Here is a 13,279-nt window from a genome sequence, read left to right as displayed (position 1 = left end):
GGTTGGTGAGAAAATCCAGGTTACTAAGCGCTGGCCTATAACACCTGGCCACATGCCGGCTAACACACAGGCAAGAACGTGATTTTGACCAAGCAGCCATCAGAGTATCAGTGACGGTGTCATTAGATGGGAGCAAGGGATCAGATTTTGCTGCTGCAGGTTGCAAAATGTCAGTCTAAACATTTGTTTTAATCAAAAGGGAGGGCAGCTGTAATTCCCGCAGCATCTCAGCTGCCTACAGAGGAACCACTGAAAATGCGGCAGTTACTTCCGTTGGTGGCCCAATGTGGTGAATCAAGTTCTGTCTTGGGGAGGTATTAAGAAGACCGGTGTTTTGCAAATCAAGATATAAGGCACCATCAGTATAATGAGATGGGAGGAAGCAAGTTTGTACCGGAGCCAGTATGGGTCCATTCCTAAAAAGAATCTGCGGTTAAAAGTGTCCATCAAATAAAAATCTGATAAGGATTCCCCTGGAGTTTGCTTCGGAATTTTGTAAAACTAGTACAAGGATATCATGATTAACTATTTTCTGTGAAGCAGAGGACAAGCTGCCATATGTATATCTTATACATTATAGTGGGAGACAGTCTGAACCAGGGAAGGACCCACCGGGAGTAACACGAGCGAGGGCCTGGTTCAATGAGAAACAAAAGGTGCGACAGTGGGAAGTGGAAGCACACTAAAGATTTGTAGCATGGCTTCAATCTGCTGCAGGGTCAACAACAGCCTAGAGAACATGCGATTAGTCAGGACTAACTGAGAAATTGATTATGTGGCTGGTAACCTCAAGAAAGTTATACTTAAGTCATGACTGCTAATGTTTTCCCCCCAATTCTGGTAATCTTATAACTTAAACAGCATAGAACACACTGAAAAATATTTCTTCAACCAACGTCTTGGTTATCATCACAGAACTAAGCATAAAAGCAGAAATTGAGTAAAAATAGTACCAGGACATCATGAGTGACTATTTTCTGTGAAGCAGATGTAACTGACATATGTACATATTATCTCGTACAAATATAGTTCACACAAAGCTGGGAGCTAGAGATAGCTCTGGTTACTGATGTTTGTTTTACTTAGAGGAAGGATACCTTGTTTTGCCGGTTATGATGATCTTAGTTGGATCCATAACACGACATGCCAGTCCTGCTGTATGAGTGGTTCGCAGTGCAGAACTTAGTTGAACAATATAAGCCCAAATCAGAGATTCCGGCAGCAAACCAGCATGCTGGCGTGGTAAAGGTCCATCATGTTGGCCTAAAACAGACAAAATATAATTAATTATGTTTTTTTTAATTATCATGGCTCAGTCCAATACTTTTATGTGCTGCATAATAAACTGCATACAAATATTTGTACTTATCCACAATAGATGGACAAGTTAAAAACCGAAGAACTTCAATAACTAATACATTGGATCAGTCCACAATTTATCTACTTCAAAAGACGTCTACTTTAGATTAAAGAAATCTGAGGTGTTAACTATGGTACGAGGTTGCATGTTTGATCGTAGATATGCCCTTAGGCATTGAGAGTACAATACTTTAAATGTTTTTAAGTCATCATAGAACTAAATGTCTGTGCTCTTTACTCATACCATACTTTAAACAAAGCTTCTAAAAGGATTCCCTTGCAAAAACAGGAATTAAAAATGAATAAGTAAGGACACATACCTTTCAGCATAGGTCTTTTATTGCAACTAAATAGTTTTAGCTAAACAGTGTGGTGATTCTCACATTCTTTATGAGAGGTCGTGACTAATATGTATCTCACATATTTCACATATCTAACAATCTGCTTTCTGAAACCGACTTCATGCCTATTTTTCATACTTCCCTACATGTATGTATGCATGGTAATATGTTACATATCACAACTGTATTGCATGAAATAGAGACAGTACATTTAACATCTAGACAGATGCCTAGACAAACCATTAACACTCCAATGAAATTGTGTCGCATCAATTAAGGACCCCAGACAATGTTTAGCCTGAAGAAATAACCGGTTTCTTTATTTGCCTTGAAAACATTAATAATAAAAAAAAAGATACATAAATATGTAAATGACGTACGAGTTACTTACCTTCGGTAACGATGTATCTGGTAGAGACGATTCTAGCCGCAGATTCCTTAACGTAGAATTATCCCCAGGCGTGAGACTGGATCCGGAAAACTTTTCTGCCACAGCATCCCTGCGCGCCGGGGGGACGGCACCACATAACTCCGCCCTGAAGTCGTCCGCTTTTGTGACGTCAGCGAGGACACGTAAGTCCCACCCTGGGGCGCGTACGCCAGTTTTCTTTGGAGAACTTTCCGCGCCACAAGGCGGCGCCATCACAAACAAAACTGTGAGAATAGTGGAACAGTGTGTGAAAACCCCCGCTGTACAGAAGGGTAAGAAACAAATGGTGAGGAACTGCACCATCCAGAATAGTGCCAGGTACTAAGTCCCCAAGTCATGGAATGAAAGAATAGAGCACAGCTACTGTAAGCAAGTCTGTAACCAACATAAAAGCCTCCCAGGAGGTAGAAGGCATGTGAAAAAGGCACAGCAGACTAAGAAGTCTGCAACCATCGCCTGGAGCCAAGAAGGGGACCAAGGCCAGAATGGAAGAGCAATGACAAGTCATCCCCCAACACCACCAGCAGGAGGTAGGGGGGGATCTCCTAAAAGAACGGAGGGTCGAGAGCCAGCCAGGGGACCCCAACCCAAAGGACTCTAAGAGAAGGAAGGGCAAGCAACACAAGGAAGCAGGGTACAATGAACCCTGCATTGGAAACCAAATGCATAGGCGCAGAAATACCCAGGCTTTCGCCCACCAATCACCAGAAAGGAAGGAATGGAGCAACGACAACAACAAGACTAGCATCCCCCAGGGAGGGAGTAAGAAAAATGCACTCACAGAGGATGGCTGCCCTTAAGCAGGCGAGCATAGAAGACTGAGAAGGACCCTCGCAGAAAAGGGGAGTTAGGGTGGTACATGAAGGAATCTGCGGCTAGAATAGTCCCTACCGGATACATCATTACCGAAGGTAAGTAACTCGTACATCTGATAGAGACCACTAGCTGCAGATTCCTTAACGTAGAATAGATACCCTAGCTGTACCCCAAAGGGGAGGAGGGTTCTGCGATAAGACCTCTCCAGCTCAGACAAGCCCAAGACCCCCCCACAGGGGACCTGCAATGGGTACAGGGAAAATAGCCCCGTCCACCGCAGCAGGGAAGAGGCATAGGCCCTAAACTGAAGAGAACCTCAACATCGTGGAGGAACACCTGCCCCACAGGGGATGTGTTAGAATGACAAAAGAGGCAACCTTCACCAACTGTAGAAAGCAATACAAAATGGGGAGGGGGGGTTGGAGGGGGGCTGAACACCCCAAGCCCAGTCAAAGTACCAGGGACTCCACCGTAAGCCCCAAGGTACAGGCAGCGCAGAGGAAGAAAAGCCACCTACAGACTCCAAGGAGAAGAGGCCCAAAAACGGCAAGCTCTCCACCAGGAAACATACCCAGTGAAGAGGACTGGCATAAGAATAAGAACGGAAGTCCACAATGGACCCGCAGGACAAAGAACAGGGGGTCCAGGGCCCACGCCAAGGGTGCCGGCCTCAGAACAGAAGAGCAGGCTGGGACAGCCAGCTGCTGACAACGCCACGAAACTAAACGCCCGGACCACGTCGGACTCCGAACAGGGGCAGGGCCATTAAACAGTCCCGAATGACCTCTAAGGGGACAACCCCGGACAGAACCGAACTACTAAGTAGTGAGAACAGCTAGAAGATGAGAGGAGTAACAAGTAGGACGGACCAGGCCGTCAACACCGGAAACTATGCACTCAGAAACCCCAGACAAAGGCCCAGACCAAACGGCAGGCAAGGGCAAAACACCGCGGCACAACGCCGTAGATGGCCAAGCCAAGCCCCAGTAAGGACCAAAGATCGCACCTTCGTAATACAGCAACACCGGGAAGGGTGATGAACCCACCAGGGGGAGTTCACCTCCCCACCCTGCAGAAGACTAAGCTATACTATAGCTACATATACCTCACATAGGGTAGGACACGTCCCAAGAAAGCATGGGAACCACTCTTATTGAAAAAACAATCACGCATCAGATTACAAAAGTATGAGTTACTTACCTTCGGTAACGATGTATCTGGTAGAGACGATTCTAGACGCAGCTTCCTTAACATACAATTATCCCCAGGCGTGAGACTGGATCCGGAAAACTAATTTTTGCCATGGCATCCCTGCGCGCCGGGTGAACAGCATCACACGACTCCGCCCAGGCGTCGTCCGCGTACGTGACATCAGTGAGGTCACATAAGTCCCACCCCAGGCGCGCCTAAGTCAGTTTTCTTTGGAGAACTGTTCCGCGCCACAACGCGGAGCCATCAGACAAACTGTGGGAGTATGGGAACAGTGTGCGAACAAGCAGAAAAATTGGAAAGAGGGGTGGTAAAGAACAAGACCATAAGTAGCAGTGCCAAACACTGCAGTACCCAAAGGCAGGGAAGAGAAGAAAAAATAGAGCGCAGCCCTGAGCAGCAGCCCTGCCAGTACAGAGACAGCCCCCCCACCCCTGGAGACAAGGAACATATGTAAAAATTAGATGACAACATGCAGCAGATTTACAACCTCAACCAACAACAATGAAGGAGAACCAGTCGAAGACAAACAAGGAATGACAAAACACCAAGACAGCCCCATCAGAAGGTGCAACGCCCCCCCTAAGGACCAAAGGGTAAAGGCACTGCCAAAAGACCCCAACCCAAGGATAGATGAGGGACCAGAACCCTTAGTAATAAAGGGGAGGGGCGAGAGAAAAGTAGGCCCCCTCCTGGAACAACCAAGTAGAAGGGCACAAAAGTATCTGTAAACCCATCCTCCAATGTGCCAACAGAGGAGGAAAGGAACAAGAAACAGAACAAATCATCCGGTCAGAAAGGGCAAAAGAAAGTACTCACGGAAGGCACAGCCACCCATCGGGAGGCGAGCGCAGAAGACCGAATCAAGGTCCTCGCAGAACAAGGAGGAAGGGCGGGCTGTGAAGAAATTTGCAGCTAGAATCGTTCCTCTACCAGATACATCGTTACCGAAGGTAAGTAACTCGTACATCTGATAGAGACTACTAGCAGCAGATTCCTTAACGTAGAATAGATACCCTAGCCATAACCACGGGGAAGGAGGGTCTGTGAGAGGACCCCACAGCCTGGACATAACAGAGGGTCCGACAGGGCACAAGACCAACGGACAAAGCGAGGAGCCCTGTCCCCCCCAGGCAAGGGGAACCCCTACAAGCAGAAGACCACCGACCCCAAAGGGGACGCGGAAAGAATTAAAGAAGAAGCCCATTCACACTCCGCAGAGGAACCAAGTGCCAGGCAAGAGGAGGGCGAAGCATCCCACGCCCATACAAGGCAACAGAACCGCCACCCAGGCAAAGGCAAGGAAGAGAAGGATCGAGTAAGAAGATCAACCTTGAGACTCTAAGGAGATGAGGGAGAATGAAGACAAGCCCTCCCACCGGCAACACATCCTGTGAAGAGGGTAGCTGAGCCTACCACAGCCAGAAGTCAATAGACCAGACAGAACGGTGCCGACAGCAATAAAAGCAGAAGGAAGCAGAAAAGAAGCCCGGGGTCACCCCGAAAGAACCAGGCAGACCACACCAGAAAAAGGGAGGAACACAAAATCCATCTCAGCCCTCAGGGAGGAGAGGCAGAACCGAGTGCAGGGCCCAAAGAAGAAGTGGACAAGGCAAGAATGGCCAATCCACCAGAGTGCTCAGAAGGCTCAATGAAGCAGAAAAACAATGCTCCGGCACCGGCAGCCTAGCTAGAGGCAGAGAACCCCCAAGACAAAGCCCTCAGGGCAAGCCAGACGAAGACAGAGAGCAGGAAGGCGAAGAAGGGCCCGGACACACCCAGGGAGGAGTCTGCCCACAATAACAGAGTTGCAACTGCAACGTACCGTAACGCCATGGAGAGCAGAGGGGCGAAAGCGACCACAGCACCCAAGCACAGAACAAGCTATAAAACAGCTACCATTACCCCCACATAGGGTACGTTAACTCCCAAGACATGGAAACCCTCTTTGGAAGAAACCCCCACAGCAGAGCCCAACCAAAAAAGCCACAGGGAAAAACACAACCCCCGCAGAAGGCTTGTCAAGCAGCCCAAGAGAACAGAAGGCCTAATCTCAGGGCCAATATGTGCAAACATCTCAAGCAAAAAACACGCAGTCAACAAGGGGGATCCAGCAGCCAACAAAGAAACAGTCTGCGCAAGGAGGACTCAAGTGGCCATAAACACACAGAACAACAAGGGCGACTAGCCCAAAATAGGTCCAAGAACCAAATCAACCCATCAGTCACTGAGGAGGAGGAGGAGAAGGAAGCCCCGCCAAAAACCTCTGGATGGCCGAGTCTGCCGGGCATTGGAACAGAGTGCCATCGAAGGGAAGATCAACCAGCGGTTCCCTAATATTTCCCAGAAACACACTTTCCCGAAGTCAAGCATGGCGGCAAAGGGCAACTGAAGAGGCCATGGCACAACCCAGCACCTCCGATATGTCCAGAGCAAAGAATAAACGCCGCTGGCTCCCGGCCATCAAATGCATGGTGCCGCAAGTCAACCTGATCAGTCTGAAGTAGCCGACCCCAAGGACTCGGCCGAGTCCCACAAACAAGAGGTAGCCCTAGCCAACACACAAGGTGTTAAGGGCCCACAGAGTTGCGCTGGTCGAGGCAAACATGTTACGCCCCCAAGAGTCCAGCCAGGGGGCCTGCCGGGACGGTGGAACCAACAGCGGCGGCAGAGAGGGAAAGGCAGTCTGCAAAAGTGGACTAGAGGCAGAGGGGTGGAGGTAAAGACACGCCGGGTCACGCGGTGCTGGAAGGTGCCGGTGCAGGAGGTGTTGGGACACCGGGTCCCCAGTGGCGGGACGCCCCCAAGTCCACATCAGGGAAGAAAGGAGCGAACCCTCAAAGGGAAGCAACAGCTCCCTCCCACCAGAGCCCTGGAGGAGAACATCCAGAAGATGATCTGCAGGGAAATGAGCAACCGGATCACCCATGCGCTAAATACCCACAGCCGTGGACTCAGCGCGAGCGAAGTCCGCACCCGGCTCTGTAGGGCCCAGCGGTGGGGAAAGCAGCTCCTCTGTGGGCGACGGCTGCAAACTAAGACGGCCCTCCCCGAAGTCAAGCTGGCAAGGGCCAGACCTGAAAAGTAGAAGGAGGGACCGAGAAGTGGGGAACCTGTCGCTCCTCCGGTGAAAACCTCGGCATAGTGAATGGCGAGGAGCTGCCTTTTAATGACACCGGGGAAAAAGCCACCACGCGGCGGCCCGTCTCCGGGGAGGACGACACCAGCAGGCATCCACCCTCCGGAGAAAAGGGAGCGTCCATAGACGAGTGCGCGACTCGACGTCCATCCAGCGCCGTTCAGTCCGCAGCCTGAGGCAGGACATCACCACCGTCCGGACAGGCCTCCCCCGTCACACAGCGCCAGGGACCGGAGCTGATCTGGAACTGGAGTGGCCATGGGATGGCGCCGCAACAGCGCTGACTCAACCTCCAACGAGGCAGCCGCCTGCTTGGAGGGACGAGATGGACCTGGGGAGTGACAAGGAGTCCTCAACCAGCCTCGACCCTGAATAGTACGCAGGGGGTCTGCCGACCCATGTGGCGCCGCCAAGGTCGATTCAAACTCCGACAAGGCAGCCACCTGCGCGGAAGATCGAGAGGGGCCCGGAGGGGGATGAAGGGTCCCCTTCCAGCCTTGACCCATAGCGGGACGAGGGGGGTCTGTCAACCCGTGGCGCTGCCCGGGCCAGCAGCTGCGAGCGCTGGAGCGGCGTCACCTCAGCCGTAGACAAGGCCGTCGCCTGTCCAGAGGGCTGAGAGGGGTTCGGGCATGCGACCCGAGCCCCGACGACCTCCCGCGACACCACAGGGACTCCCGCAGGAGTTTGCGGCAAAGCAGAGGGTGCCCCGAAGAGCCGCACCCTAGCGGCACCACATTCTCCAAGCCTGGAGTCGAACCAGTCGGTGCCGGCGACGCGGCGGAGGACCCCGTAGAGTGCAAGGGATCCGCCAACGTCCCAGCAGGGGAAGGGGAAGGAGGAGGAGAAGCCAGCGAGGCCTGTAAAGCCGCCGCATATGTCTCCATCTGGGCTCTCGACACCCCCTCACCGGGAAACGGTGGAAAGGAGGATGAAACGTGGGGCCGCATCACCCGCAGAGAGCCCACGCCCCCAACAGGCCAGAAACCAGCCCTCGGGGACAAACTGCGACACTTACCCACCGGGGAGCGACGCTTGTGTGGCACAGGGGAGGGATGAGGACGACTACGGCGGCCACTTCGAAAACCTTCCTCCGAAGCGGAGCGAGGAAAAGAAGCTGACCTGCAAAGACGTGCAGAGACCAGTTTCATCCGGCGCTCCCTCCACGACTTTGGCTTCAATTGTTGCCACGCCTCACAATCAGTGGAGCTGTGACATTCCCCCAGACACCACATACAAATGAGGTGAGGGTCTGTCGCCGACATAAGGCGTCCATACGACATGTAAGACTTAAAGCCTAAAGGCATTTGCACACTGTTTCACACAGATAACACAAAAGTGAAAGAGAAAGGGGCCCAAACAGGCCTGGAGCATAGACCAGATCCGCGTTGCATGCGGAAAAGGAAAAAACTGACGTAGGCGCACCGGGGTGGGACTTATGTTACCTCACTGATGTCATGTACGCGGACGACGCCTGGGCAGTCGCGTAATGCCGTCTCCCCGGAGCGCAGGGATGCAGTGGCAAAAAAGAGTTTTCTGGATCCAGTCTCACGCCTGGGGATAATTCTACGTTAAGGAATATGCGGCTATTAGTCTCTATTAGATTTATAGACCTGTGGAAGAAACCACAGAAGGCTTAGAAGTCAGCCAGAAAACATATTCTTACCAAAAAAAGGGGCTGAACCAGCAGCCAACTGAAGAGCGGGGCCAACCAATGACCATCCAAAAACCAAATATCAGGAGCAAGTGGGATAACTTCTCCCACCAAGCCCCGGAGGATCAGCAAACCAACCTACTGAGGAGGAGGAGGACGGAGCCCCGCAAGAAGACGCTGAATGGCGGAGTCTGCATGAATATTAAACAACAAGACCCTGTCAAAAGGGAGGTCGACCAGACGCTCCCTAATATTTTCAGGAAACACAGCATCTCGTAGCCAAGCATGGCGGCGGAGAGCCACAGAAGTGGCAATAGTACGGCTGAGAGCATTGGCAACATCCAAAGCTGAACGAAGACTGAACGCGGCCAACTCTCTACCATCCAACACATGGCCCAGCAGATCAGCCCGGGCCCCCTCATGAGAGACCTGAGAAAAAAGGGACTCCACAGAATTCCACAGGCTAGAAGTAGCCCTGTCCAGCACACACAAAGTGTTAAGCGCCCTCAAGGCAGCACTGAAAGAAGCGAAGACATTACGTCCCCATGAATCTAACCACCGGGCCTCCCGAGACTGATGGAACAACACCACAGGCAAGCACAGAAAGGCATTCCGCATTAGAGCGCCTTGAGTAGGAGGGTGGAAAGAAAGACCGGCAGGTCGTGCGGAGCAGAACGATGACGGTGCAGAAGTGCCTGGGGCACCCTATCGCCTGTGGCAGGGCGCCCCATAACAGAATTATGTAGTGACGCTTCAAAGGGAAGGAACAACTCCGGTCCACCAGAGCCCTGGTGGAGAATCTCCAAGAGGTTGTCCGTAGGAAATGGAGTGACAGGTTCACCCATCCTCAGAATATTATCAGCCGTGGAACTAGCCCGAACAAAGGCAACAATGACCTCAGTAGGGCGCCGCGGAGGTGAAAGTAATTTCTCCGTGGGTGAAGGTTGAAGACTGAGCCGCCCATCCCCAAGTCCAGGGGGAAGCGCCCAGCCCCGACATGTAGGAGGATCCACAGATGAATGGGGGACCTGAGGGGCCCCAGGGGAAGGCGGAGATGCAGGTGGAGAAGCTAGACGTGAGCCTTGGAAAGAAGGGTTCGAGGATTTAGGTCGTGGGGATGGCGAAAAGCCTGCCCTGGAAGATGCCGGTGAAAAGGCAACTACACGGCGCCCTGTCCCCGGAGAGGAACACACCAGCAGTTGACAGACCTCAGGAGACTAATTCAGAACCCGGCGCCAGCGCGGCTCCGTGGAGTCCGCCATTGGCGTCTGATCAGCGTCGACCGACGCCAGAGTGGGCCCACATGGCCCAGGCCGACTACTGCCACCATGTGCTCTCAAGGGAATGGGGCGAGGCCAACGTGGAACCGGAGAAGGCGTGCCGCCGAAACAGCGCCGGCTCAACCTCAGACGGAGCAGCCGCCCGCGCCGAGGACCGAGAGGGACTCAGAAAGGCACCCCAGGCCCCGGCCTCCATCCGCTACTCCACCGGAGCCGGGCAGGAAGGCTCCCGCCGTGAAACGGCGCCGGCTCTACCTCTGGTGAGGCAACCACCTGCTCAGAGGATCGAGGGGTACTCTGGGACAAGCCCGGAGTGCCAGTGATTGCCTGCGCCACCACAGGGAGCCCGGTAGTGATTTGCGGCGAGGCAGGGACGCTAGGCGCTGACGAGGGAAGCCCGAAAGGGCTACAACCCGACGACGCCACCCTCCTACGACCTGAAGACGAAACCTTCGGCGCCGGATCAACCGGGACCGCCGCGGAAGTCCCCGCGCAAGGCAAGGGATCCGCAGACATCACAGGAGGTGGAGGAAGGACCAAAGAAGCCTGCAGCGGCGCAGCGTAGGCTGTCATTTGGGCCCTAGTCGCCTCTGTGCCGGGAAACAGCAGGTAGGGAGGCAACAGGTGGGTGCACCTGTCCCCTGGGGAAGCCGGCGTCCACCGCGGAAGGAGGGCAAGGCCTCGGAGACATACTGAAAGACCTACCAGCCGGTGCTTCACACCCAAAGGGCTGCCGCGAAAGGCGATTCCACAGACGAAACCGGCAGCTTCTTGCCTCCGAGGTAGGGGACGGACGCTGGGACGATACCGACCTGCATAAGCGCGCCAACAGCAACTTCATCTGGCGCTCCCGCCGTGATTTAGGCTTAAGGTGTTGACAGGCGTCGCAACTCTCCGAGTCGTGGTGCTCACCCAGGCACCACATGCAAATCGGATGAGGGTCCGTCGCCGACATGGGACATGCACAGGAGGTACACGTCTTGAAGCCCAAAGGCATTCGCACACTGTTCCACTAAACGCCAAGCATATAAAGAATGGGAGGCTTGAAAACAGGCCAGGACAGTAATTCGGATACGCGTTGCACGCGGAAAGAGAAAAACTGACATAGGTGGGACTTCTGTATCCTCTCTGACGTCATGAACGCGGACGACGTCAGGGTGGAGTCAGTGGCGACGTCAAGCCACACCCCCCACCGGGCGCGCAGGGATGCTGTGGCAGAAAAGTTTTCCGGGTCCTGTCTCATGCCTGGAGATTATTCTATGTTAAGGAATCTGCGGCTAGTAGTCTATCAGATAGCACATATTGCAGGATATTCAACATAAAACCATGCATGCATTTTTATACACTTTAAGTGTACAATGTATTATAAAACATCTTACATCAGATCATATCTACCCAATCTTAAAATATATGCATTAACTTGTACACCATCCTTTTAATATAATCAATAATCAAATTATCTCCATCAGTTGATTAAACATCATATCTACTGACCTAGGAGCAATCTGCAGTGCTTTCTGGCTAGATCTCGGACATCAAAATCACTAATCCTTAGTACAATGAATTGCATGGCATCAAAACAAAAGGCATAATAGAACATAACATCAGAAACAACACATCAAGCAGAATCATACTAAGGTCTGGGATGGAAACATCAGGCTTGTGGAAAGAGCTGGACATAGGCTGGTTTAAAGCCTAACAACCAAAATGAAGTCACATACTCTGTATGCAACTATTATTAAAGCTTCTTCTAATTCCGTACTTTGAAAAGACATGTATGCAGCCTCCCGTCCAATGGGCTATAAAACAATTAAATAACCATAGGATAAAGTAACGTTATAATTAGGTGTTGAAATGGGTTAAAAACCAACATTTATAAACCTGAAAACACACTGCAAATCATTAGTTATATATAGGCTAGAGACCAAGCAATGACTTGCATTCCTCCCATGCGTAATACCTCACAAATTACATTACTGATATGTTATAAAAAAAAAACATACAAAGGTCCAGTATTAAAGAAAGCAAACCTAGAGCCTCAAAACTAATACTACAGACCTCTCCTTCTATATGTTGTATCTGACCCTTTGTCTAGGAGTTCATGTTCTTTATATGAAAATCAAAAAAGTGGTTTTGAAAAAAGAATTTAAAAAAAAGACCTATTGCAAACGTACCTTTCAGTGGCAAACTAATAGGAAAAGCAGCATTCACCCAGATTCCTCAATTTATTGAAGATAACTTCATACTTTGCAACTTCCAAACAGGATTCCGTTCTGGAAGCAGCACAGAATCTGCCCTAATCGACATCGGGTATGACCTTTAAAACAGTACACCGCAATGGGATCGATGCACTACTTCTCCTGGACGTTTCAGCTGCCTTCAACACAGTTGATGATGACACTACTCGAAAGACTCAGCAAAGCCAGCATAGACTGGATCACATCCTACCTTCAAAACAGAACAAAGGCCATCCATACTCCTTTTTCATCCAAACATCAACATACAAGCAGGGGCCCGAAAGGCTCTATCATCTAACGCAAGCATTTCAACATCAACATGAATTCTTTACCATAAATGATAAAAAATGTCAGCTCACCTGATATAACTACACACAAATACTCCTTAAACTAGAAATCCCTAAAGACTTGGAAACTTAAAAATCTTCAGTTGCTTCCGAGCCGTTGATCAGTGGATGACATGGAGCCATCTTGAAATTGAATGAGCCCAAAACCGGAATACTCACCTGTGCCGACTGGAAAGAATTATGACCCACTTGCCGCCCGACAATCTGGGACCACCCCCTACAGTATCAAAGGAAGTAAGAAACCTTGGTATTACCTTGATATTACAATAGACTCTAAGCTATGAATGAATGCCCAAGTGGACAAATTATCAAGATCAGGCTTCATTAATAAGAAAACTCTGCAATGCATCTTTCCCCACCCAGGACTTCTACACAAGGTCCAAGCTACTATCTCTATTGTACTGTCTAAACGTAATTACGCCTAAGGCCTCTATGATGGATCACCTCTCTGAACTATGAAAAGACAA

The 13,279-nt window shown here is 51.0% G+C and overlaps 1 protein-coding gene across 2 annotated transcripts in view; it reads right to left on the bottom strand.

Moving 5' to 3' along the window:
* The window catches only part of PAN3 (poly(A) specific ribonuclease subunit PAN3), a 1,108,727-nt gene that overhangs the window by 476,095 nt on the left and 619,353 nt on the right, over positions 1-13,279 (bottom strand). For both annotated transcript variants that reach the window (XM_078657124.1, XM_078657125.1), the window contains exon 14: positions 1,098-1,263. In XM_078657124.1, coding sequence (XP_078513250.1) covers positions 1,098-1,263 — 166 coding nt within the window. The remainder of the gene's footprint in view (positions 1-1,097; positions 1,264-13,279) is intronic.

The sequence above is a fragment of the Lissotriton helveticus genome, chromosome 8 (assembly GCF_964261635.1).
Source record: "Lissotriton helveticus chromosome 8, aLisHel1.1, whole genome shotgun sequence".
NCBI classification, from domain to species: Eukaryota; Metazoa; Chordata; class Amphibia; order Caudata; family Salamandridae; genus Lissotriton; species Lissotriton helveticus.
The sequence above is the reverse complement of the archived record's forward strand: the minus strand, read 5'-3'. Positions and strand labels throughout refer to the sequence as shown.